The 23117-nt window shown below is 50.2% G+C and overlaps 1 protein-coding gene and 1 long non-coding RNA gene across 6 annotated transcripts in view; one reads left to right on the top strand and one right to left on the bottom strand.

The window, feature by feature from the left end:
• Positions 1-17059, top strand: part of LOC141728653 (uncharacterized) — a 110737-nt gene extending 93678 nt beyond the window's left edge. For both annotated transcript variants that reach the window (XR_012579792.1, XR_012579793.1), the window contains one exon: positions 15815-17059. This is a non-coding gene — a long non-coding RNA (uncharacterized LOC141728653). The remainder of the gene's footprint in view (positions 1-15814) is intronic.
• The window catches only part of MDGA1 (MAM domain containing glycosylphosphatidylinositol anchor 1), a 148552-nt gene continuing 135547 nt past the window's right edge, over positions 10113-23117 (bottom strand). For all 4 annotated transcript variants that reach the window (XM_074538622.1, XM_074538623.1, XM_074538624.1 and 1 more), the window contains exons 16-18: positions 21353-21483; positions 20596-20704; positions 10113-19487 (exon numbers count right to left, since the gene is read on the bottom strand). In XM_074538622.1, the coding sequence (XP_074394723.1) occupies positions 19396-19487; positions 20596-20704; positions 21353-21483 (332 nt within the window). In that variant the 3' untranslated portion in view covers positions 10113-19395. The remainder of the gene's footprint in view (positions 19488-20595; positions 20705-21352; positions 21484-23117) is intronic.

Here is a 23117-nt window from a genome sequence, read left to right as displayed (position 1 = left end):
ATAGTGTGGAGAATATCTGGGGTCTGCTATGTCTCTCTGGCTATAATTGATGTTCAGGCTGGCTTTTAAGCTACCAGACCAAAGAAAAAGGGCACAGGTCCACACATATAGGGGTGACACAGTATTTGTCCTCTATTTGCTGTACTGTATGCAGTATGCACAGAATTAAATGGAAATTTGATAGGGAATTTCCTATCTCTGTGTATATCTTTAGAAGCCTACTAGGAACTTACCTGGGAGCTATCAATGAAATAGACAACTCCCCAAAAGGCAGCTTTCCACAGTTGTGGAGAAGGTTGTCTCCAGATGCAGAACAGAAGTGTAAAACATTTCTGTTGCAGTGGGAAAAAGCTCAGACCCTAACTATAAGGATACAGTTAAGTTGCTTGGCCACAACCTACTGGCCTAGTAGGAGGCTAGTGAAAACCTCTGTGTTGGTGAAGCCTTTGTCTTGCTGCTGTCTTACCTCCTGACCCTTTCCATCAACATGACTCCTCCTTTCTTCACTTACTGCTTTTACTGGATCTGGCTGAAAACACACACAAGGAAAGTAGACCATCACAGCCAAGCTCCTGAAGAAGTTTTTCCAGTGGGGGCCAGCAGACCAGCTCACCCTGGGGTGGAAGGTGCCCTAACCTTGCTTACACTGGCTGGCTCTGTCTCTCAAATCAATACAGGCTAAAGTGAAAAGCCTGAACTTGCCTTCTGCAGCTGAAGAGGGGCTGGGGGAGAAGTGTGGCAGCACTGAGAGTTATTGCTGTGGCATTTATGGAGCATGTTGCTATGAATCGATATCTCACCATAATTACCTCATTTGCCCGTTTTTCAAATTAGATAACAAGGTTCAATGCTTGACCAGATCATTCTTCATCCATTTGCATTTCCTCCTTTCCTTTGCAGTGGAGGGGAGCCCCTCTCCTATTAATCAGCAGACCTTGGGGTGAGTGGGACTACACCCTGAAAACTCCTTTTGTCTCTTACGCTGGAACGCTGTCATAGAAGGTGGGAGGCCAGGCCAGGTGCCCACTCTGGAGGACAGGGGGCTGTTTGTCCAGCTGGCTCCATGCTGAGATGGGAGGCAGACAGCAGTGAGCTCACGCTCAGCTCAGACACTGACATTTCCGTGGGGCAGGGCTCATCCATCATGATGTGGTGACTGAGGAGAGCTGTTAACTCTTTCGAGCTGGCTGCCTGCCTCCTGTGTTGCTGCAGCTGAGGCTGCTCCCACAGGGAGCTCAGGACCTGCAGCATCCCTGGGGAAGCAGTGTATGGGTCTGGGGAGAACCCCTCCTGAGCAGGGGGACAGTGAGGAGGACAGGAGAGCCCCACCATGACTCAGTGTTTGGGGAACAGAGAGAATCCGTTTGTAAGGCAACTGCTTCTGTTTCACTCCCAGCTCTGAGGAGATTTCTTTCCCCTTTGCACCCACGGTTCTCCTTGCAGAGGACAGGCAGACTCCCCCCAGCATGTTTCCTGCCTGTGCCTGAGCTCATGGTTTGTATCACAGACATGCAGCCTCTTATCTCAGGGGTGGATTTCTGGCTGAACCCGTCACCCTCCATGTTGTGGCTGGGGCTTTTTTGTTTCTTTTGCTCAGCAAAGCATCACGCTCATCTGGGTGGTGACTTGGCTTTTGTAAAAACAGCACTTGTTCAAAATCAGAAGATTATAATATCCTCAGCCCTCTTCATGCCTCATTCTCCTGAGCCAGCCTCCAAGGCAATACCTATTACCAGGTATTACAAGCAAAGCAAATTCTTGTAGTCAGATGGCTCATTAGCTCCTACTTCTCTGGGGACGCCCCTGTGCCTTTCCTCTGCTCTCTCTCCCTTGTGAGGAGCAAAGGACTCCACCTTTGCCAGGGCAAAATAAAGAACAATTAGACAGTCATTAATCTGCAAGAAGGGAGGGCAGGAGGAGCAGCAGCTGCTGAACTGCTGTTGCACAGCTGAAGTGTGGTTTCTCAGGGGCAGGTGGGAGTGCAGCTTGGATCAGAGATGGGATAACTGTCTTGTGCCTCTCCCTTGCTGTCAATTAGTACAAGAGGTTAGCTTTACCTCCAAGTAGCCAGAGACCTCAGGAGCAGCTCTCAAAGCTGCAAGCAGACTCTGAAGACTAATTGGGGTCTTTCACCTCCTTTTAGCTGCTTCCAGCAATGCAGTCTGGAGTGCAAACAGGAGAACAAATGCTTATTTTGCCAGGGAGTCAGCAGGGCTTTACCAATTCCCTGGAGCCTGAGGGATGATAGAAATTGACCTGGGAGACTCGGTCCTGAAATCAGCAAACCACTTTCAATCATTTACCAGTAGTCCTGGCAAACTGGGGAGGTCCCAGACGACTGAAGGTTGGCAAATGTGACACCCATCTATAAAAGCTAGAGGCATGATCCAAGAAAATACATGCCTGTAATCCTGATGGGAGTACCAGGGAAGGTCATGGAGCATGTCATCCCGAATGCCACCATGCAGTGTGTATGGGACACTCAGAGCCACCACAGGTTTATTAAAGGTAGGTGCTGCTTAACAAACCTGATCTACTTCTGTGATAAGGTGACTGCTTGGTGGACAATGGAAAGGCTGTGGATGTATCTGCCTTGGCTGCTGAAAAGCCTCTGACACTATTTCCTCCAGGAGAAACTGGCTGCTCATGGTTTGGGCAGGTGCACTCTTTTGGGCAAAAACCTGTCAGGATGGCCAAGCCCAGACAGTGGTGAATGGAGCCACACCAGCTGGTGGCTGGTCACAAGTGCTGCTCCCCAGGGCTCAGTGTCAGAGCCAGTTCTGTTTAATCTTTATTGATGGCCTGGATGAGGGCATTGAGTGCACCCTCAGTCAATCTGCAGGTGACACCAAGATGGATGGAAGTGTTGATCTGCTGGAGCATAGGAAAGCCCTGCAGAGGGATCTGGACAGGCTGATCGATGGGCCAAGGCCAATAGTATGAGGTTCAACAAGACCAAGGCTGACAACAACCCATGCAGTGCTACAGGCTGGGGAAAGAGAATCTGGAAAGCTGCCTTGGAGAAAAGGACCTATGGTGTTTAGTCTGGAGAAAAGGAGACTCAGGGGGCGCTTTCCTGCTCTCTACAACTGCCTGAGAGAAGGTTGTAGTGAGGTAGGGGCTGGCCCCTTCTCCCAAACAACAAGTGATAGAAAAAGAAGAAATGGTGATGAGTTCTGCCCATGGAGCTTTAGATTGGGTAATGGGAAAAAATTTACTGAATGGGGTAGTCAAGCATTGGAAGAACAGGCTGTCCAGAGAAGTGGTGAGGTCACCATTTCTGGAGGTGCTTAAAAGACATGTAGATGTGGCACTGAGGGACAGGGTTTAATGCTGGACTTGGCAATGTTGGGTTAATAGTCTGACTCAGGGGTCATAAAGGTCTTTTCCAGCCTCAATGATTCTGTGTTTCAATAAAGTGCTTTGTGGCAGGAGAGAGACCCTTGCAGGGTGGTACCTGCAGTGGCAGCCAGCAGGGAGGCTCCCCATCCCCAGCTTTCTGACCCTGCATGAGACTCCCTGCTCCCTGCTCACGTCCATCTCTGTGCCCAGGTCCTTGGGCTGGTGCTCATCCAGCCTGTAAGGGACCACCTGCCTTCCTCTGTACCTTCTCTGTGGGAAGTTGGCACATCACTCCGGATGTCCAGAGTTACCGAGACAACCCTTGGGGGGCTCAGAAATCCTGGAATGTTGCCAGAAGTACCTGGTGGCTTGAGGGATGTGCCACCTGTTTGAGGGCATGAGAGTCACTTGAGAATGAGTGGCGTAAGAATGATGTATTTACAGGGTGAAATATAGATTTTAGGATTTTGGTACAGGGGGGTTATGGAGAAAAGATGGAGGGATCAGGGCGTGTCTTGTCCTTCTTCTTTCTTCTTCTTGTCTTCCATTTTCTGTGGTGATGTTGGCACTTTGGGATTAGTCCTTAGTGAAGGTGCACTTGCTAATATGGGTGAAAGTTATTGGGAAATAAAGGTAAATGTGATGTACGTAGTTTTTAGTATAAAAAGAGATGACCGCCCAGTGGGAGATCAGAGTGCCCTTGGCTGCTTTGCTGGACAGACCTCTGTCAGGCAGAAAGAAAATTCTATAGATAAGAAATAATAAACAATTCGAAGACTGAAAATATGAAGAGTCCAGACTCGTCCTTTGCAGCGCAGGCTGTCCCAGAGCCATCCTACACGTGTCCGGGCAGAGACAAACAGCCGAACCCGACACTTCTCCTCCATGGAAACATGTGTGGAGAGACCTTTATGCATGTGGGGGAAGCTGCTGGTTTGCCAATGTGCTGCAGAGCAGGAACATGTACATCCACGTGGAGAGGCCCCCTCTTCTCCCTCCTGCTGCAGGCTCATGGTGGCTTACATGAAACAGTAACAGAAGCGTCCTGGGAAAAGGAAAGGGAAATGACTGCCCAGAGGTCTCCTGCAGGAAAGGTGTTTCCTCCTGGGGAGAGCAGAAAGGGATGAGTCCAGAGCCTCTTTGAAAAGATGCTCTGGACTGCAACAGAATCCGCCATGCAACGAGTGTGAATGGCGGCTGGTTATGAGCCCCAGTGGGGAGGGCAGCAGGATTCAGGCTCAGTTATTAAGACCATAAATCATGGAGACAGTCATGGGAAAGGCTGATGAGAAGAGTATGTGCAGCCAGGAATGCCAGGAGGGAGACGGTGGGCATCAGAGGCACAGAGCTTCTACACATTCTGTTATTTTAAGAATTTTTCTTTTTTATGGCAGTGCTGTCATTTTTATCAGAAGAAGGGACCAAATGATTTTAAGTTCCCATTTCCTGAAGACCCAGGCATGAATTCCAGGTTGCTCCTGATAAGAGCAAAGGCTGTAGAGCTGGGGCTGAAACAGCATGGCAAGGGCTGCAGGGCAAAAGTGAAAGGCAAGGACAGGGCTGGGGTGAGGCACCAAAATACCAGGAGCCACCCATGTTTGAGGTAGGGGCCAGCCAGAATTTGGAACTGGGGTATTTTCCCTGTCAAAAGCAGAAGGCAGGTTTAGGTGAGGTGGGGAGGTCAATGCACAGCACTGTCTGCAGGGGAAGGTGGGGCTGTTTGAGGCAGCTGGGAGGGAGGTTCTGCACAGCCAGGCGTGCTGCAGCCCTTTCCCTTGGGCAGCCCGTGTGGCACCGATGGCTTCTCTGCTGCCCGAGCCCTGCTGCTGGTGCTCAGCTCTGGTATCTCTGTGCTGTGCTGCAGGTGTGATGCACAACTACCTGAAGGGTACAGCAGGCAGATCCTTGTCCACTTGCAGCTGTCCAAGCCTCCCATATCTCCTCAGGAACCTTCAGCTCTTTCTGGTTATATGCTGAGGTCTCTCAACAATATCTGGGGCAAGGAGAGGCAGTCCCCCACAGTGTGCCTGGTGACTGCACTTTGCTGTGGGGCTGAAGGAAACTGCCTGGCTCTGGCTTAGCTCTGACTTTGGTTTTGGCTCTCACCCAGAACATCAGACACAGCTGGAGCTGCACAGGGACGTACAGTGAGCTTTAGGCACTACTTGTGTTCTGACAGCAGGGCTCTGGCTCGCTGCAAAGCCCATTCAGGACACTGGGTTAGAAGAGGCTGAGTCTTGTGAGTGTAAATCTATTGGATGAAGGATACCTCAGAGGTTTTACTCTGCAGTGTAGCTCTTTTCAGAGGCAGATGAAGTTGAAATCATCCAGGGCTGCCCATGAGAACATAAAAACTGGTCCTGGTGTTTTGAACAGGTGAGATGCCAACCAGGCTGAAACAGGGCAGGAGCCTGTCCAGAGGCTGCAGCTCAGTGTTCAGGCATGGGATGGGGGCCCCTTCCTTCTCAGTGGTGTGGAGCATTTTCTGATGCTTGCACAGGCAGGAGGTGATACCTTTGACCTGCTTTGTGGTCTGCTGGCAGGCTTCACTTGCAGCCCAGCACCCTGCAGGAGCAGCCCTGGCCCTTCCTCCTTGTCTGCTCTCAAGAAAGGCCTTCAGGGGCATGTCAGTCTGGCTTTTGCGTGGAGCAATCTGTGATGCATCTGCCTTCCCTCCTGCCCAGGGCCTCACATGGGATGTGGAAAAGCCCTGCAGGGATGGATAGGTCATCTCTGAGCTCCAGCTGCCAAACCCTTTGGCCTGCCCTGGCATCTCCCATCATAGCCACCAGCTGCAAGCCACCAGACTCTGAGCTAGCCTGTCTCCTCTCAAGGCAATGTGAAATAATTAGCTAATTAATCCCCATTCCCTCTGCATGGTAAGGAGCAGCATTGACTCAGTGCCAAAGCAGAGCTACAGGAGCAGGCAAACAGGAGCAGGCAGTGCTCTTGCCTTATGCTACAGGAGTGGAGCCATGCAGGAGGAGGGCACAGCATCCCCAGCCCTGGGTGCAGCAGTCACAGGGCAGCGAGCCCAGGGGACCACGCTGCACCATCGACCTCCCTCCACTAAAAATCCTGAGTGCAGCAAGGAGGATCAAGATGCAGCCAAGGGAGGCTGAAGGGAGAAAAGGGGCTGTCCTCACACAAGGTGGGACAGTGCTCCCACAGAGGGAGGAGAGTTCCCCAGAGATCCAAGATCCACTGGTAGCAAAAATCCAGGAACAATCTGTAGCTGGCATCAGCACAGGGCTATTGCTGACAGAAAAGGGCTGGGGTGGGGAGTCAGGTTCAGTCTGAGCCCTCACGGGGATGAATGTGTGGCATGTACATGGGGCCACACATTGATGGAAGAGTGTGACAGTGCGGAGAAATGCAGATGGAGGGAGGTGCCCCCTCCATCTCCAGATATCTAAGCATATGCTAATCCAACAGGTCTCCTCCTCGCTGTCCCCACTGAGCTGATGGACAAGGCTTTCCCAGCCAGACCCAGGACCCAGTTCTGCTCTGGGGCTCACATGGGCTGGCAGGATGCTAATGTGGTGGGCTACAGCTGCAGCCTATATCTCTAAATCTTCTCTGCTTTTTAGGTCACTTTGTTCTGCTTATAAATCCTGGTCTTGTCTTACAAACCATAAATCTTCCTCTACAGTCAGCACCATTTATTTTTTCCTCTGGTCTTAAATAACAGGGTCAGAATATTTAAAATCCAGATTGTAGCATTTTCTGTGGGTTTTGCTCATAACAAGTATTCTCTTTCATTCTGGGAAAATGCCAAGGAAAAAGACCTGTGGCCAGACAGCCTTGCTTAGGAATTTGTAGGAAGAGAGGAATAGGGAAAAGGGGTTCCAAAGGACATGCTGAAATAATCTGCCACCGACACAGCCCTTGCATGTATGTACAATTCCATGCATGTGCTTGGCACAGCTGATGCACCCATGTGCAGGCATCCTTACCTCTCCTGCTTTCACACACACACCCCCTTGCTGGCACCTGCCTCCTCTCTTCACTGAGGCACATCCTTGCACAGATCAGAGCTACACCTTGTCCCTCCACCTCTAACCCTCATCCAATCCCAGGCATCTGGCAGGGAAAAAGTGGTTCCCATCCTCTCCCTTGCCAAGCACGGCCATTCACACAAATCTGGTCTCTGCCATCCCAGCTTGGTGCTCTGAGCCTTGACACTCTCCCCAGTGTCAGGAGCTACTTCTCAGCAACCTCCATACCCAGCTGTGCTCCTCACCCCTTCCTGCAAGGTGCTGGTGGGTGTTCCCCTGGCAGAAGCAGCATCTCTCCTCTGCTGCCTGCCCAGGCAGGGGAGAGACTGTGAGACTTGGGTTCCTGTGCCGGCACAGCGGTAAACGGCCTCTGCCAAGCACCAGGACTGCCCTGCATGGGATCAGGAGCCTGCCAAAAAGTCGTGTGTGATGTTGCAAGGCCAGCACTCCATGCCCAGCTAGCCTGGAGCCCACAGATATGCAGTGAAGCATCCTTGTGTCTGCATTACAGTTCTCTTCTTAATGACTGTACAGCTCCTGTTTCTGCAGGTTTCACACAAAGGACTCCACTCACTTGAGCATGCAGCCAATACTCCTTTCCATCTTCATCACTCACTGTCTGGCTTCAGGCTTTATTTATTGCACAGCATCAATTCACCAAGCCAAAGACAAAAGTGGCTCGCTCCCTTGTGGCCCTTTTGGTGGGCATTCCCAGTGATCCAGCTTTAACAAAATTAGCATTGCTTCTACCTTTGGAGGTGATTTTGCTGTCTGCAGTGCACACAGGAGGGACTGAGCTGTAGCAGCTGTACAATCAATAGTACAGACCTTGCAGGAACAGCCTGAACCTCAGCCTGGCTCCTAATCTGCCAGCACATCCTCATCTCCCTTAGGGAAGAATTGCAACAGAAAGCTTGGGAATGTATTAGTGTGTAGGTAGCCAGAGTGACCACAGATGGGGTGTCAGGCAAACACAAACTAAACAGTAAATTCTGGGTTATCAGAGGCAAACCTCAATGGTGGTGCCTTGTCTGAGAGAGCCAGAGTCCAGGCTTTTACAGTATGCGTCATTTTACAGCTGACAACACACTAAAAACTTTGAGTGCTTCTGTAAAGCAGACCTAGTGTGGGGACAACTAGAACAGCAAGAATTAACAATTAATGACAAAATGCAATGTTCCAGGATAAAAGGTAAGCAGCTGAAGGAGACTCCAGCTCTCTCGGTGATTTGAAACAATCTTACATTTTCCTTCTTTGGCTGCTCCCCTCTACCTCATTTCCTTCCCAGCCTGTGCCTGTTCTTTCAAAATGCAGCCTGCTTTCCTGCCCAGTCCCTGTGCAGCCTCAGAGCTGCTCTGGCCTGTGTGGGAAGGGAGAGGGACTCTGAGGAGGAGTCATGGCAGAGTGGGACTCTGTCTCAACATGTGCATGACAAGGATGCGCTGAACTTGGGCAGGAATGACAGAGATGAGTGCTATGTGCATGCATATATATGCAAATATAGAATATATATGTATGTTACATATATATAGACACATACACACACACACACATGTATTTGTTTAATAGTGCTTTCCAGTACTTTGACCTGAATCACCACAGCAACTCCAGTATCCAGCTCCCTTCAGACTCCCATCTGGAACAGTTATTTTTCATTATGAGAGGGAAAAAGGAAGCATTTGCTAGGGGTGATTACTTTCATAGAATGATAAAACCAAACATCCTCTTTGCCAGTGGGTTTCGCAACTGCTTGCTGTGAGGGAAGCAGAGGAGGCAGAAATGTTGGGTTAATTTGGAAGACCCTTCTGCATTGCTTTGAGCCCTATCCCAAACTTTGTCCAGGCAGCTCAAATGCCATGGAGTCATCACCATTTACACCAGATGAAGTGGTGTTAATGGCAGGGGTATGGCAGTAGCTGATGTGATCCACTGCCCCACACTCAGGGTAGGCACCTGGGCGCTGCTTTTGTTTTAGAGCCTGGTGAGGTTCAGCCAACACCAGCTTGTGCCATGTAAAACAAAATTATATTTGGTTTTCACACACAGTTCTCTTTAAGTGTTGCTCTTAAGGGCTCAGGTGAGGCAAAGCTAACTTAGGGTCTGAGCTGAGTAGCTCTGCAGATCTCATGGTAGAGAAGACACATTCACCCAAGAACATCTTAGGCATCATATGGCTGGCATTGCCCATTCTCTGATGGATCCATGGAGCAGCTGGACCCATGTTGGAGACCCTGAGGTGGAGAGGAGTGCCAGGAAAAGGGGCCCTGGCACCCCGCTGACAGCCCAGGGCTGTTGGCTTGTTTCACACCTACCAGTTTTGGAACTGCTGCCTTGGCCCATTTTCTTGAGGGAGAAGTCAAGAGCAAAGGACAAAAGAATCAGTTTTGAGTGTGTCATCAGAAGCCAGCAGCCTCAAGAGCTGCAGGTCTGGGATGGGAAGGAGAGGTTTAGAAAAGGCAGGAGTGCTGGGTAAGGGAAGGGGAGGGCTCTGAGGCACTCCCTTCACAAGGGTTCCCCAGCACTCACTGTCCCAAACCTGCCTGTGCCATGTCCTAGACCCAGCCCCTGTGCTGGGGTTTGAGCAAATCTGAGAAGCCTTCCCCAGGGACCTCTAATCAGATATTTTGGGAAAGGCTCAGGGTCAAACACTGGCACATGCCTCAGTGCTGGGCAGCAATACAAGTTCCTCCCTGCCCAGCCACTGTGAGCACCAATTGCAGGCTGCACCTTGTCACCCCAACCCCAGAGAGAGGGACACACAGGCTCACCCACTGGAGTACTGCAGCTTTATTTGAATGAAACAATCCACGCTGAGAGTCTGTAGGTTACACGGCGGGTGCACTGGGCTGGGGGAGGTGGTGGATGAGGCAATGCTTATAAAACATCTCACCCTGTTTGAAAGGTTCAGTTCAGTCCCTTTGTGTTTTGTGCTTTTAATGTTGCGGACAGCTTGGCATCATGGTGGCAAGAGGGCCCCAGCTCCACTCCGTGTGGCGATGGCACGCTGTGAGATGTGGGGTGGGGATGGGACACGACATGGTGGCAATGAGGGGCTGGGTGGAGATGAGGCTCTGTCCCAGGATCCCCACCTAAGGACACTGATAGCAAAAAACCCAAGAGACACCAGAGGACCCCCCTCCCTCTTCCACAGTATCCCCACACACACAGACTTTGTGGGGGCTGTTTCCACACTTCTGTCAGGTCAACCAACACTCTCTTACTGGCCTTGGTGACATGGACGTGTGAGGTGATGCAGTCCCACTGGAACTAGATCCCACTGAAGTGGCTCACTGTTGGGCCTGAGCTGGTTCTCCCTGCACCCCAGAAACTGAGGACGGGATTTTGGTGTGATCCCCTTCTATGGGATCCAGGGATGAAGTCTGCTGCTGTCTCTCCAGGCTGCAAATGAAACACTCAGTGAGGGTAAATAAGGGGGATGGAGTGAGAAGGAGTATGGAAATCACTGTCTGATGCTCACTTCTGGCCAAAGGCAGATGCCACAGTTGCTTCCCCATGAGCTAGTTGTATCTTGGATGATGGCCTCTTTCCTCTGCTGCGTGTATTGTGATACAGGCAGGATGGTTCTGACTGGGGAAAAGGACCCAAGCAAAACCATGCTGACCAAACCAAAGTTTCCAGTCCATCCAGAGATGAGAAATTGTCTCCACACTGTCAGGCAAGGGCTGCAACTAAAACCACGAAGAAGAACCACGTATCTGCAGCATTCTCAGCTTTTAGGGAATGTCTTGAGATGAATGCATGCTGTGGAACTCCCTGCTGTGGAATGAGATGATACAACTAGAAGATCCCAAAAAGTGGAAAGCAGGCCAAACTTTGAAAGCACTGACACTTTACCCAGCTTTAACACCAACAATTACATTAATGTGCTGAGAAGCTGGGGATGGGCAGCAGAGAAGAACAAAGTTTGACGAGAGGAAAAGGTCACCTCCAGCAAACTCTCAGAGAGTCTTCTTGTCTCAGGATGCTACATGCATAGGAAAGATTTGCTCCAAGTCTGTAAATACGTTTCCTCATCAGCATCTGAATTTTTCCAGGGAAATGTCTAGTGTTCACCAGTCCCTTGCTCAGTCTCTGTGTGGTTCGTGCTGCCACCCACACAAAAGACCCAAACACTAGTCCAGTCAATGCCTGTGGCATTTTATAGACAGAATGGTATCTATATTCTCCTCTCAGCACAGTCTAGGTGCTGCCTGAGCTGACCATGCTGCTACAGCCTGGCTGTCATTCTGTTCACTGATACCCACAGCTGGTTCTTGAGAACAAGGCCCAGTGAGACATAAAACACCAAATGCCCCAGCTTTGAAGGTACTCTGAGCTGGAGCATGGACTGTGGGGAAGGGAAAGGTGGGGACTCCACCAGTAAAAGGGGCCCTATCCCCTGCCTGCTGCATTTCTGGCAGCTGCAACACACCCACAGCTCAGCTTTTGGCTTTGATCCCTCTACAGGCTGCTAAGATAAACCCCCTTAGCAGTGCCGGACCTAAGTACAAGCAGCGCCTGGAAACAGCTTCATCTCAGCACCACATTGCTTGTCAGGGTCACCAAAAGAAAACCTGTTGGTGCCTGCCTGCAGAGGCTGCAATGCAGAGAAGGAAGTGGAGCTGCACTTGCTCTTGGCTGGTTTGGGCTCAGCCTTGAGCTGCTGGAATGCTGAGAACAAAGGAGGTGCAGCTCACTGAGTGGCAGCACAGCACTGCTGACATCTGGGACGTTCCAGCCCCTACCCAGGGCCTGCCTTTGCTGATCAATTGAGGCTTGCTGTAGTTATGCAACTTCTGAAGATCCTGGAGCATCTCTCAATTGTAACAGCTGGGCTTTACACAACTGGAAGCCACTTCACTGCCAAAATGGCAGGAGACCAGAGCCCATCTCCCCCAGGCAAAGCAGATCCCCACTGGCTCACAGCAGCAGCAGCAGCAGCAGCACCAGGGGCTTTCATCTTCCCACAGACTTGGCTGGCAGACAGGACAGATGCACATGGCTGGCAGAGCAGACAGGTACCCTTCACTTGGTTCCAAGCTTCAGGCAAGGGCCCAGCCATTACAGCATAAGGCACATCCATCACTATGGGCTTTGGGCACTGGCACTGCCTGGGGACTGGCACTGTATGACAGCTGTCCAGTTGGCCCTGTCTTCTGCTGATTTAGGCCATCCTGGGGGTAAAAAATCCTACTCTAAGTCAAATTATTCATAGCCCACTTTGTTTTAGAAAAATAGTTAATGGAAGCACAAAATATTGTCTCATTCCACAGGAGCGCATTGTTTATAGGCTGTAGCAAATGCCAGCAAAACCTGGATTTACCACAGACTTGCACAGCTCTCTACAAAAATCTCTAATCACCCAGCTCTACCTTTGCAACAGTAAAGACAGCATCTCTCCCTTTCCCTTGTTCTCTGTCCCATGCTGGAAAATCCTCACCATGAAAGGCAGCAGAGAGAAGGACAGTGGTCACGAGCTGGGACCAGCCCTTTGCAGCTTTCCTCAGGGATCACCCGTGGGAGGACAGTGGCTTGCCTGGCTTCTTCATGTGCTGAGGATCTGGAGCTGGACTGGTGCATTTTACTGGGAAATCTGGTCTCAGGATTTTCTTTAGTCTCCTTGCCCAGCATCTGAGAAGCCTCAGGTCAGAGCTTGCTGCCTGCCATCAGTGAAACAAAGGACAATGCACTGTGGAGCTCATCTTTCCTCTCTCCTTTTCCAAAGAACACAGAGAAGTTCTGTTCCATCCTTTCAGCCATGCATGGGGCTGTTTGTGAGCCGTCCTTTGCCTCTGATGGAGCCAGGACATGACCCACACCAGGTCCCTGATGGAGCCAACACATGTCCTGAAGTGCTCCTGCTCTACCACCACCACCCAGGCAGCCCCTCAGGCTTTGCCAGGGCTGCAGGGAGCAAGATGGAGAAGGTGCCAGAGCAGATCTAGGTGATCTGGACCCAGCCCCCCATTCCCTGCAGCCACAGAGCACAGGGACACAGTATGTCCTGCTGACTTGCTGTCTGTCTCTGGAGGTCTCTCTCTTTTTGAGAAAGGATCCTTTATGGCAAAGCCACTGAGCATGCACCTGAATCACAGCCCAGGGTCTGGGTGTCAAGCACACATCTCAGACAAAGTGGACTGGGATGGCACTGCTTTTCCATGGCCAGGAGGTTGTCCTGCAGACTACAGCTGCCTGCAAGCTGCATCCTCCTCCTCTCTGGGATGGTGGGTTGGTCAAAAGTGGCCCTGGGCTGTCCCATGGTGCTCCTTGGGGTGTTTAAACCCTCCAGGGTACAAGTGGTGTGATGTGACCATACCAAACTATAAGTAGCCATCAGAAGACCCCAAAACCCCCTGTGGTGTGCTGGGTGGTGGCAGATGGTCACCAAACTGACATGTGCCTTAATCCCAAGGGAAGAACTGAAAACATCCATGGACCACAGCCGTCATTTGGGATGCTGGAGGTACCAAGGCCATTCAGCTCCCTGCTGGAAACGAACAGCTGCCAGGTATTACTGCGTGATTAGGTTAAAATGCAATATCCAGAGCTTTCCAGCACTTTTCTTCTGTAAAACCTTTTGTCTCAGGATGAGCAGCTATCAGTTGGGCCAAAGCAAATACAAATTATGGCAACAGCCTGCACAGGGTCCTGCTGCTGCACACTTGTCATTATGAACAGGGATGCACTCCCATTGAGGGCAGCCTGGAAAAGACAACATATCGGGGCAGTTTAAAGGACCAAGAGTGGTCTTTCCCAAAGCCAGGAATGCCAGGAAGCCTATCCTTTGCACAGGAAATACTCACAGTGCAACTGCTTGTCACCATTGAAAAGCAAGGTCCTTCTCCCTGGGTGCAAGAGCTGGGCATCAGTAGGGGCAGTGGCACCATGGCCAGCTCGAGGCACGGAGCCCATGTGACATGCTCCAGTGACATGCCACAGATATGCTCCTCTGTGCCATTGCTAGGACACCCAAAGGCACCCAGGAGGCAAATGGGTGCTACAGCATTTCCAGAGAAAATTGGATATCTATGTGGTGCTGACTGACAAAGGTGACTAAAACAGCAACATCCTGAAGCAGCAGCTTCCTGAGCTCTCTGCTTTAACAAAAAGGTTTGTCTCCAAGTGGGGTGAAGTGACACCATTTACTCCATGGAGGAGGGAAAATGCCCTGGTTCCTTTGCCTGTCCCGGCCCGGGGCAGCATGAGGACCCCCTGGCAATTCCCATTGATAAAATTCCCTGCCTCAGCCTTGCTGAGAGCTAATGGGGAGCAGGCCTTGCTCCTGACAGTGCCTTGAGGGGACCCCTTCATGCTGGAGACAGGGCTCAGGGCAGTGGTGGAGAGAAGCTTCTCCACAGCACCACTGACAGTCCCCCCAGGCTGAGCAGCACCCAGCACCAAGCCAAAAGCTGGGCCCTTCCTGATAGGGACAGGCTCAGGAGGAGGAATCCAGACTCTGCTCTCCCTTTGGTAGTAAAGCAATGTTTTTGTAATTCTGGAGTAGTGCACCCACAGGATTTTGTATAGATAGAAATTAAATTTCAATACTTTGGATAGCAATAGGGAATAAAATACGATTTGTATCATGTTTACTAAACTCATTCTCATATCTCTAAATTATTTTTGCAAAAAAATTACCAGCCTAAATATCTGAAGCCCTCCCACTCACCAATTTTTCCCTGATTGCTCCCATATTTCTTTCCAGAAGAAAACCAGTTCCCAGAAGAAGGGCTCCCTATCACTGTTGCTACAGCTGTTCTCCAGGCAGCACACTGTGCAGCTCTGCTGGAGCATCTCTGTGTGCCTGCCAATCACAGAATCCCAGAATTTGCTGAGCTGAAAGGGACCCACGAGCACTTCCCAAACCATTTGTGCGCTATGCAAAGTTTTTCATATACATGAAACAATTTTTCACTCTCATACAGCTGGGAAGAGTTGCACTTAGGTGCTCCTAATCACTTAACTCCAGATCAAATGGAACATATTATGCCCATCACTTTCCAGTGGCTGATCTTTGTGGAAGAAAAATAGTCTATTATTATTACCAGCCAGGAACTGCATTTCAGGGCAAGCAGCAGGAATTGATGTTCAGATTGTTAAAAGCCATGGATTAAAGTTCTGTTGATGACCTGCTATTTGGACTTGCACGGAACTGTAGAAAATTAAAATTAAAAAGTATATTTTTCAGAATACGATGAACAACTACAAAAAGAGATTTCAAATGTAAAGTTTCTTTGTAAGCCCCACTTGTAACTACACAGTAGCATTCACTACTTCTAATATCTACAACTTATACCCAGGAGCCTGCACACTCACATATTTTCTGTTCTACACCCTGAAAAAAATGAAATTGAGTATATATTGGCTAACACCCACACAGCATTCTTCCTAATGTATTTCTACAACTACCAAGCAGAGGTCTCCTTGTAAATAAAAGCAGTCTCTTAAATTTATATTGCACTTTTCTTCTGCAGGGACTTTCATACTATATACAGGAATAATATCCACCGTTGCTGAAATGCAGCCACTTCTGGAGTGGAATAAAGCAGCTACTTCACAGGCACAGAACAACATAAAACATCAGGAAGAGAAACATAACATTGGGACTGCAGCAGATATTTAAGAAGACAGACAGTAATTAAGTTTAAGGACTGTAATTTAGCCAGAACAGTGTGAAAAATGTGAAGGGATCTTTAATTGGAAGGGGTAAGGAGCATGGCTTTACATCTCACCTGGGATGCATTACCTCCACAAGGAGACTTGCCTCTCAAGCATGGGGTAGAAAACCACAAGAACCACTACCCTCAAAGAAGAGGGACCCTGCCTCCCCTCCATCTCATCACTGCACATCTTCCCATCCCTGCTGCTGAAGTGCCTCTTTCCCCTGATGCCATCTCTCAGCACACCTGCCAGGGAAATGAAGTCTCTCCTGTTGTCCTCAGTACTTTTGAGAAGCAGGGGCACTTGTGTTAATGACTTTACCCCAAACTCACTGCCAGCTGCTTTCTAGCCAGAGATAAAAGAGTTGAGGTTAAAGTGGGATGGGGCTTCCTGAGACTTTTACTGAAGCTGAAGGACACCTGACAGCAGAAGGCTTCATCTCTGGCTGGGACAACCTCCTTGCTCTGCCCTGCACCTACAGCCACCAAAGGGCTTCTTGCCCCCTGTGCCATGGCTTGGTGCGGTGAGGCTCTTACAGCCTTCCTCACAGGGGCTGGCAACAGGGCATGGACTCCCTCCCTGCAGGCACCCCTGTGTGGTGCCCTTTTGCTGACACTTGCCTCACAGGTAATGCTTTGTCCATCATCCTGAACCTTCAGGCTGCACCTCTCCAGCCCCACAGCACCTCTGATGCTCACTAAACACCACCAAAACCTGGGTGCTTGTGCAAGCTGGGCTGAGCAGTCTGTAGAAGCAAACTCACAAGGCCTCTGCCTCAGAGCTCAGAAAGTGAGATGGTTGCCCTGGGCTATCTCTTACTGATGGGGAAGGACTCATGTCTCCACCTTCTGCCCAGAAGAAGCCTCCTGCAACCAGCAATGCAACACAAATGTTCTGCTGCTGGCAGATCAGGAGCCATTGGGAAGCTCCCAAGCGCCACTGGAAAGCACGGCCTCTCCTAGGAGTGAAAGTGGACTCCTACCAGGAGTGGGGTGATGAAGCACAGAGGAAAAGAAGAGCACAGGGCTGAAAGAGCTCAGCCTAAAAAGGCAGCCCTGGCTGCCCATGAAAATGGCAACAGGCAGCAAGACACAGAATTGCTGTTGGCACCCACTGCACTCCATGACACTGCCTGGCCCTAGGCAACAGCCATGGCTTTCCTGATCAAATGTGCACTGTGATTGAGGTCTGGGCTCTGGAGGGAGGAGTGGAGACAGAAAAGACACAGTCCCAATTCTTGGAAATGGAGAAAAGCAGAATGAGCTGGGGAGACTTGTATCATGCCCTCTACTGTCTTGCAAGGCCTCCTGTGAAGAAGGTCCCCTTGTCCCTCAGAGCTGATGTCCTTTCTCTCTCTGATGGTGGCTGGATCTCCTGGGAGTTAAGGAAGAGCTTTCCCCCTCCATCAGTGAAGGCAATGAGGCCCCAGCCATGGCTGGAAACTGAGCAATGCAGGAGGCAGTTAATACATTCAGGTGATTTCAGACAAACATGGCTGTCTTAGAGAAGCTGATATTTAATCAGAAATGGCTAAGGTGCCATGAGTACTGCAGTGAAACAACTATCTTATCTGTGGTGCTCCAGATAGGGATTTTGGATGGGGTATCCCTTAGGAGGAAGAGTCACAATTAATTGCAAGTGTGGGTTAGTAAACCCCAATTCACAGCCTTGTGGGGCTAACCCTGCCCTGTGCAGGGAGGTAAGTCATGCCCAGAGCTGCCGCCAGATGCAACAAGGCTATCACAGCTCCTGTTTGGCTGGTGCAGAGCAAATCCTTCTCCTGGAGGTTCATCTGCCTCCACCTTGAGGATGTTGGGCCAAATCTGCTGCAGGTCTGCAGCAAAGAGAAATACCACCTTTACCCACATCCCTGAATTTCCCCCATCCCTGCTCCCTTGCTCCTCAGTGGCAAACAGCACCACAGCTCAGCACAAGCCTCTTGTGCACAAGGGCCAACTTCCTGCATGAATCGTTCTTGGAGCAGTTTCTTGCCTGTTCCACACTTCAGCTCCTCTGCCCACTGCCCTGGCAGTGGAAGCTGAGTGCCTGTGTGGCTGCATGTGCTGACAAAATTCAGCAACCTCAGCCCTGAGCAGTGATGCTGTTGCCAGCATTTGCCCACACTGCAGCAAATGCACTGTGCATGTAAAAGGCCTTGGGAGGTGAGAGGGCAGCACTGGAGCTGCCTGAACTGCCAGCCCAGGGGTTGGGTCATGAGCACAGGACTTGCTGCCTGGCTAAAGAACATTTAAATGCCTGAATCTTCCCATAATCCAGAAAACTTGAGGTGGAGGAAGTAATGGAATAAAAACCAAAATAAATAGGTAACAAAATACAGGCAGAGAAGCAATTGTGGGTTTGGGGCTGAGGCAGTTGCCATCCCAATATTCACAGGGGGAAGCCAATGTGCAACTGCTCCACCCTTCCAGTCCCATCCAGTCACATCCCATCCCTCAGCCCCAGAGAGACCAGATTTTCTGTCTGCAGCTCAGACCTGATCCTTATCCAGCAAGAGTGCTGAGAGACAGACAGAGGCTCTTGGAGGCCCGTGCTACAGCTGGATCCAGACAGGACTTCCCCACTCAGCGTGGTCCATGCCATCGGTCCCTTCCTTGCTCCATCTTCTTCAGGCTGGGGGATGAGGAGAAGCACAGAGCGGTGGGAAAGGGCCAAAGCAAACCACACTGGGGGCAATTAAGTACATGAAAGCCTGGGAGGTGTGGATGGATGGAGACACTGAAGCACATGCGGTGCGAGGAAAGGCGCTCCGGCCGCCGGCACGCGGGGCGGCTGCTGCCCCACAGACGGGGCCGGTGCTGCAGCCGGAGGGGGGCAGCCCCAGCCAGTGGGAAAGCATGAGGAGACAAGGGGAGTACTGCAGGATATCATCCACTAAGCTGTGGGCTCTGCAGCAAAGAAGGTAACTGTTCTGGTAGAAATTTGTGCTTTAATATATTTTTGTTTGTTTGTTTAAAACAAGTTCTCACTTCCCTGAGGAAGCCCTGTCCGACATTCCCAAGGAAACATGGGTGTGTTTTTTTTCTTCTTTCATTTGCTCTTCACATTTCTTCATTCCCATTTTTTTGTGTTTCGTTCCTTCTTTTCTCCATGTGTGTTTCTTTCCTTCCTCTCTCTCTCTCTCTCACTCTCTCTCGTGCACGTGCTTTTAAAAAAAAGTTTTGTCTTTATTTTTAAATTTTGTTCTAGACATTATAACTTTCTCAAGGAGTGCTCCAGTTCTGAACCAGATCCCTTTGCATGGTCATGCCTGTCAGTCTTTGGTAACATATGGACACTTTGGTGTGCCAGTGAGGAGGGGAGGAAGGAGAAGAGGTGGCTGAGTAGGAAAGGAGCAGGAATGTCTTGGTCCGAAGACAGGAGCGCTCGCTTGCCATCATCTGAGCAGCACGTAAAGGAAGAAAGTCAATGGGCCACAAAGCCAAGGGCTGTGCAGGGCTGGGACACCGCTTCCTGGAAGAGCAACAGCTGCCAGCCGAGAAGGGAGAAAGAGAATTAGTGATGGGACAGATACAGACCTCATCACACAAGTCAGCACACATCTAGGTGTTCTACAAGCCTGAAGGACAGAGAGTTCCCTGATCTTTTGGAAGACACTTTGAGACTTTCCTGGACATTTTCAAGGTTCCCCAAAACTAACTTTGGATAAAAGGTTGAGTCTTAGACTCTTTTGCAATCCAATCCTTTCTTCCCCAGAACTTTCAATCTGAGTCAAACAAAAGACTCTCACTGTGTTATGGTTATATCCCAGGCTAAAATAAACCTTTAATTGCACCTAAAATTTTGAAAATTTTACAGTGTTCTGACTTTTGTTTCCCTCTTCACCTCTGGAGTTAAGAAAATTGCTAGAAGTGACTCTTTGAAGTTTTTCTTGCTTCAAAAATAAATAAAACAAACTGAAGCTTGTTCTCAGGTGCCTGTCTAGCTCTGGTTTGCATACCCTGAACATCTGCTCTCTGACCCAGCTGGAGCATACTATCAAGGGCACAGGCAGGACTAGGGCAGAAGGCACACCAGGAATTCCCACCCCATGCCTACGTACTGTTTACACACACCTCGCCGTGGCTGCAATGCATGGTGCACCCAACAGTGGAGTTGTCTCCATCACTGCAGTGCTGGCATCACTTTATGTGGTGGACTAGAAAGGGGCTGGTGGGATTTAGCCTGGCTGTGCCACTCTGCTCAGATAGGAAAGCAGCAGAGTCCTCCCATGTTCCAAAGAGCAGATTGTTTTTTTTCTTAGAGTAGGACTGACTTAACACTACAAAGGCCATTAAAGACTGCAGAAGGTCCCTCTCCTTTCCATAACTAGAGTTTCCAGGAAATGAGGTATTGCAGAAGTCCTTATCTTATTGGGGATGACACCTCCTGGTTGTGGTTGTTCTTTTGACTCTTGCTAACTCTCGACTGCATAGAACAAGCCCAAGAGTCTGACAGCCCCTCTGGTGACTCCTGCTGGTGGGGTCAACCACCCCGTTGAGTCCCACCAACACATCAGCGTGCTCTGAAATCAGCTGTGCAGTGTGTGAATGCACTCCTGCCAGCTTGTTTGCCTCTGAGGCAGGCACAGTCTCACCCTTATTCGGTCCAATTGGCTTCCTTGGGCAGTCTCCCTTTTTCAGAGTGACGTCATCGATGGCAATGTCCCCCTCGTAGCTGGTGCCCCGGACACCTTCAAAGATGATCTACAAGCAGAGCATGGGAGAGAGCCCAGCGTGAGGCTGCAGTGTGGAGGGCCCCTCCTGCACTGCAGGGCTTTGCAGAAGTCAGCAGGACACAGAGAAGATCTTATCAGGCCCCTAAAAGAATTATTTCCTTCCCGTTTCTCCAATATTCATAGGCTCTGGAAAGCCAGATCCCACTGTTTATGGGACCAACCTCTTTGTACTGAGCGTCTGTGCAGTAGTAAATGAGCATTAGAGCTCTGCTTTATTACATGTCCTGCTCTAACAAGCCAACCAATACCGAACAGAACTTTCAAGAGTAACTACATTCTTATTTACTATTTTGAAGTGTCCAAAAACACACTGGGCATTTTGCCACAGTGCCACAACTTAACCAGCCTGTACAGGGCAGCTCTCACAAGCAACTCTACAACAGCAAAGTAGCCTGTTGGGTAAAAACCTCAGCCATAAAAGCAGCCCACTGTCTGGGTACACATGAACAATTCGATGAGCACATGCAGAGTGCCCAGCTCATTTTCACAAGAGCTCCCAGTGCCCTCCCTTGTGCCCCACCAGCCCTTGTGCTTCAGAGGAAGACGTCTGCCAGGAAATCTACATCCATGGCCCATGGACAGGGCAGGTGGCTCCTTGACTGTGGGCTTGGCTTACCTGGAAGGGCCCAGGGGGGTTGATGGGCACATGTGCTTGCTGCCACACGTTGCCCCGATTGCCACTGAGGGACCAGACCTGGGTGTCGATGGCTCGCTTGTTCCGCACGCGAACCAGCAGGTTCAGGGAGCCTGTAGGAGAGAAACAGCCCTCTGGGCATGCTGAGGCAGGCAGCCAAGCCTGCCTGCTGGGCTGGCTCCTGGCACAGCTCTGGGCTCAGCCCCAATCCATGGCAGTAAGCCCCAGCTGGCACAGGGACATCCTGCAGAGCCGCAGTGGCCATCTCTGAGGGGAGCCAGCTTCCTCCCATGTCCATGGGTAAGTGCCACTGGCAATGTTTCATCCACCTGGCCTTTCCTAGGGAAGCACGGACCCAGATAAAGAGGGGCAGGATGAGGAAGAAGCAGTGTGCAGCATGGCTGGGGTGGCATGAGAAGGGGCTGGCAGAAATGCTAGCTGCCAGGGACCTCCTGCTTGAAGCTGTCTCCTGCTGTCCATGAAGGCAGCATGGTTTTGCCTGGCCAATCTTGAACTTCCCTGAGGAAAGCAAGTTCTTCTACTGTCCAGTATGAACATCCAGCACTACCAGTTGTGGACACTGTTCCTCGTCATATAATCTAATACTATGAAAAGATTTTGGTTCCATTATCTTTGAATTTGCCCTTGAAACAGCTGGGGGCCAATGGCTGACAGCAACCTCCTCTTTGCCAGACTGAGCAAGTCCAGCTCCCTTAACTTCTCTTCCTAAGGACTTCTGCTCCTGGCCCTTGACCATCCTGCTGCCCTTCTGCTGGGCCTCACCAATTTCTCCACATTCCACTTGAAATGGGGAAACCAGAACACGTATTTGCCTCCCCCTGTTCACCACTGACACCTGAAATATGCAGTGCAGCTAACAGGGCTCTCCCTGCTCTTTCCCTGGCCATCAGCTGTGGAAATATAACCAGTGTCCCCATTCACCACTTGCCCTGGGAGCAGCCTTGGAGTGAGCAGCTGTTCTTTGAAGCACCAGTGTTGCCTGTTCCACACCACCTGGTACCATCCCAGCCCAATGTTTTCAGAGGTTCACAAACATCCTGCAAATCAATGCTGACTTCAAGTTCTTTCAAAAAAAAAAAAAACAAAACAATTCCCAAAAGGTTTTGTCTATCATTAAACCAAAATCAAAGCCAACAAATCTCAAAGCATTTCCAGTTCTCACTTTGAAAACAGTGTCACAGCTTCCTACCCTACACCCACTCACAAAACCATCTCAGTTTGTCTTACTGAAACATTTTGTTAGCATGCCCTCAGATTACTTATTTTCCTTTTTTGCTTCAGTGAAAAACATTCAGAGTTAAACATTCAGTCAGGGTTGACCTGAAACACTTTTTTTTTTCTCAAGAAATCAATCAATCACAAGTCTAGTCATGCTGTTGCTCATCAGGGTTTCTGGTCTCCATACACAGCTATATTACACCTGAGAGTATGGAGGAAATAGTAACCCTTACTTATCCATCTGTAGTCTATCTGCACTTGGGATGCTGCCTTCCCACATGGCTCTGCCCTTTGGAAAAGCAGCAGAATGAGGTCAGAGGAAGAGATGGGGAAACAGACTTTCCTGTATAACCTCCCTCCTACATGATCCCCCCAAATCCTTCTTTCTTGGCACATCCACCCTAGGGGCACTGGGTGAAGGACAGGCACCTGGAAACACTCCCATCAAGCACCTGGCTGTCAAAACCTGAGAGATACATTGCAGGGAGTTCAGATCATGATAAAGATG

The sequence above is a fragment of the Zonotrichia albicollis genome, chromosome 3, assembly GCF_047830755.1.
Source record: "Zonotrichia albicollis isolate bZonAlb1 chromosome 3, bZonAlb1.hap1, whole genome shotgun sequence".
Classification (NCBI taxonomy): Eukaryota; Metazoa; Chordata; class Aves; order Passeriformes; family Passerellidae; genus Zonotrichia; species Zonotrichia albicollis.
This window is presented reverse-complemented; position numbering and strand designations above follow the sequence as displayed.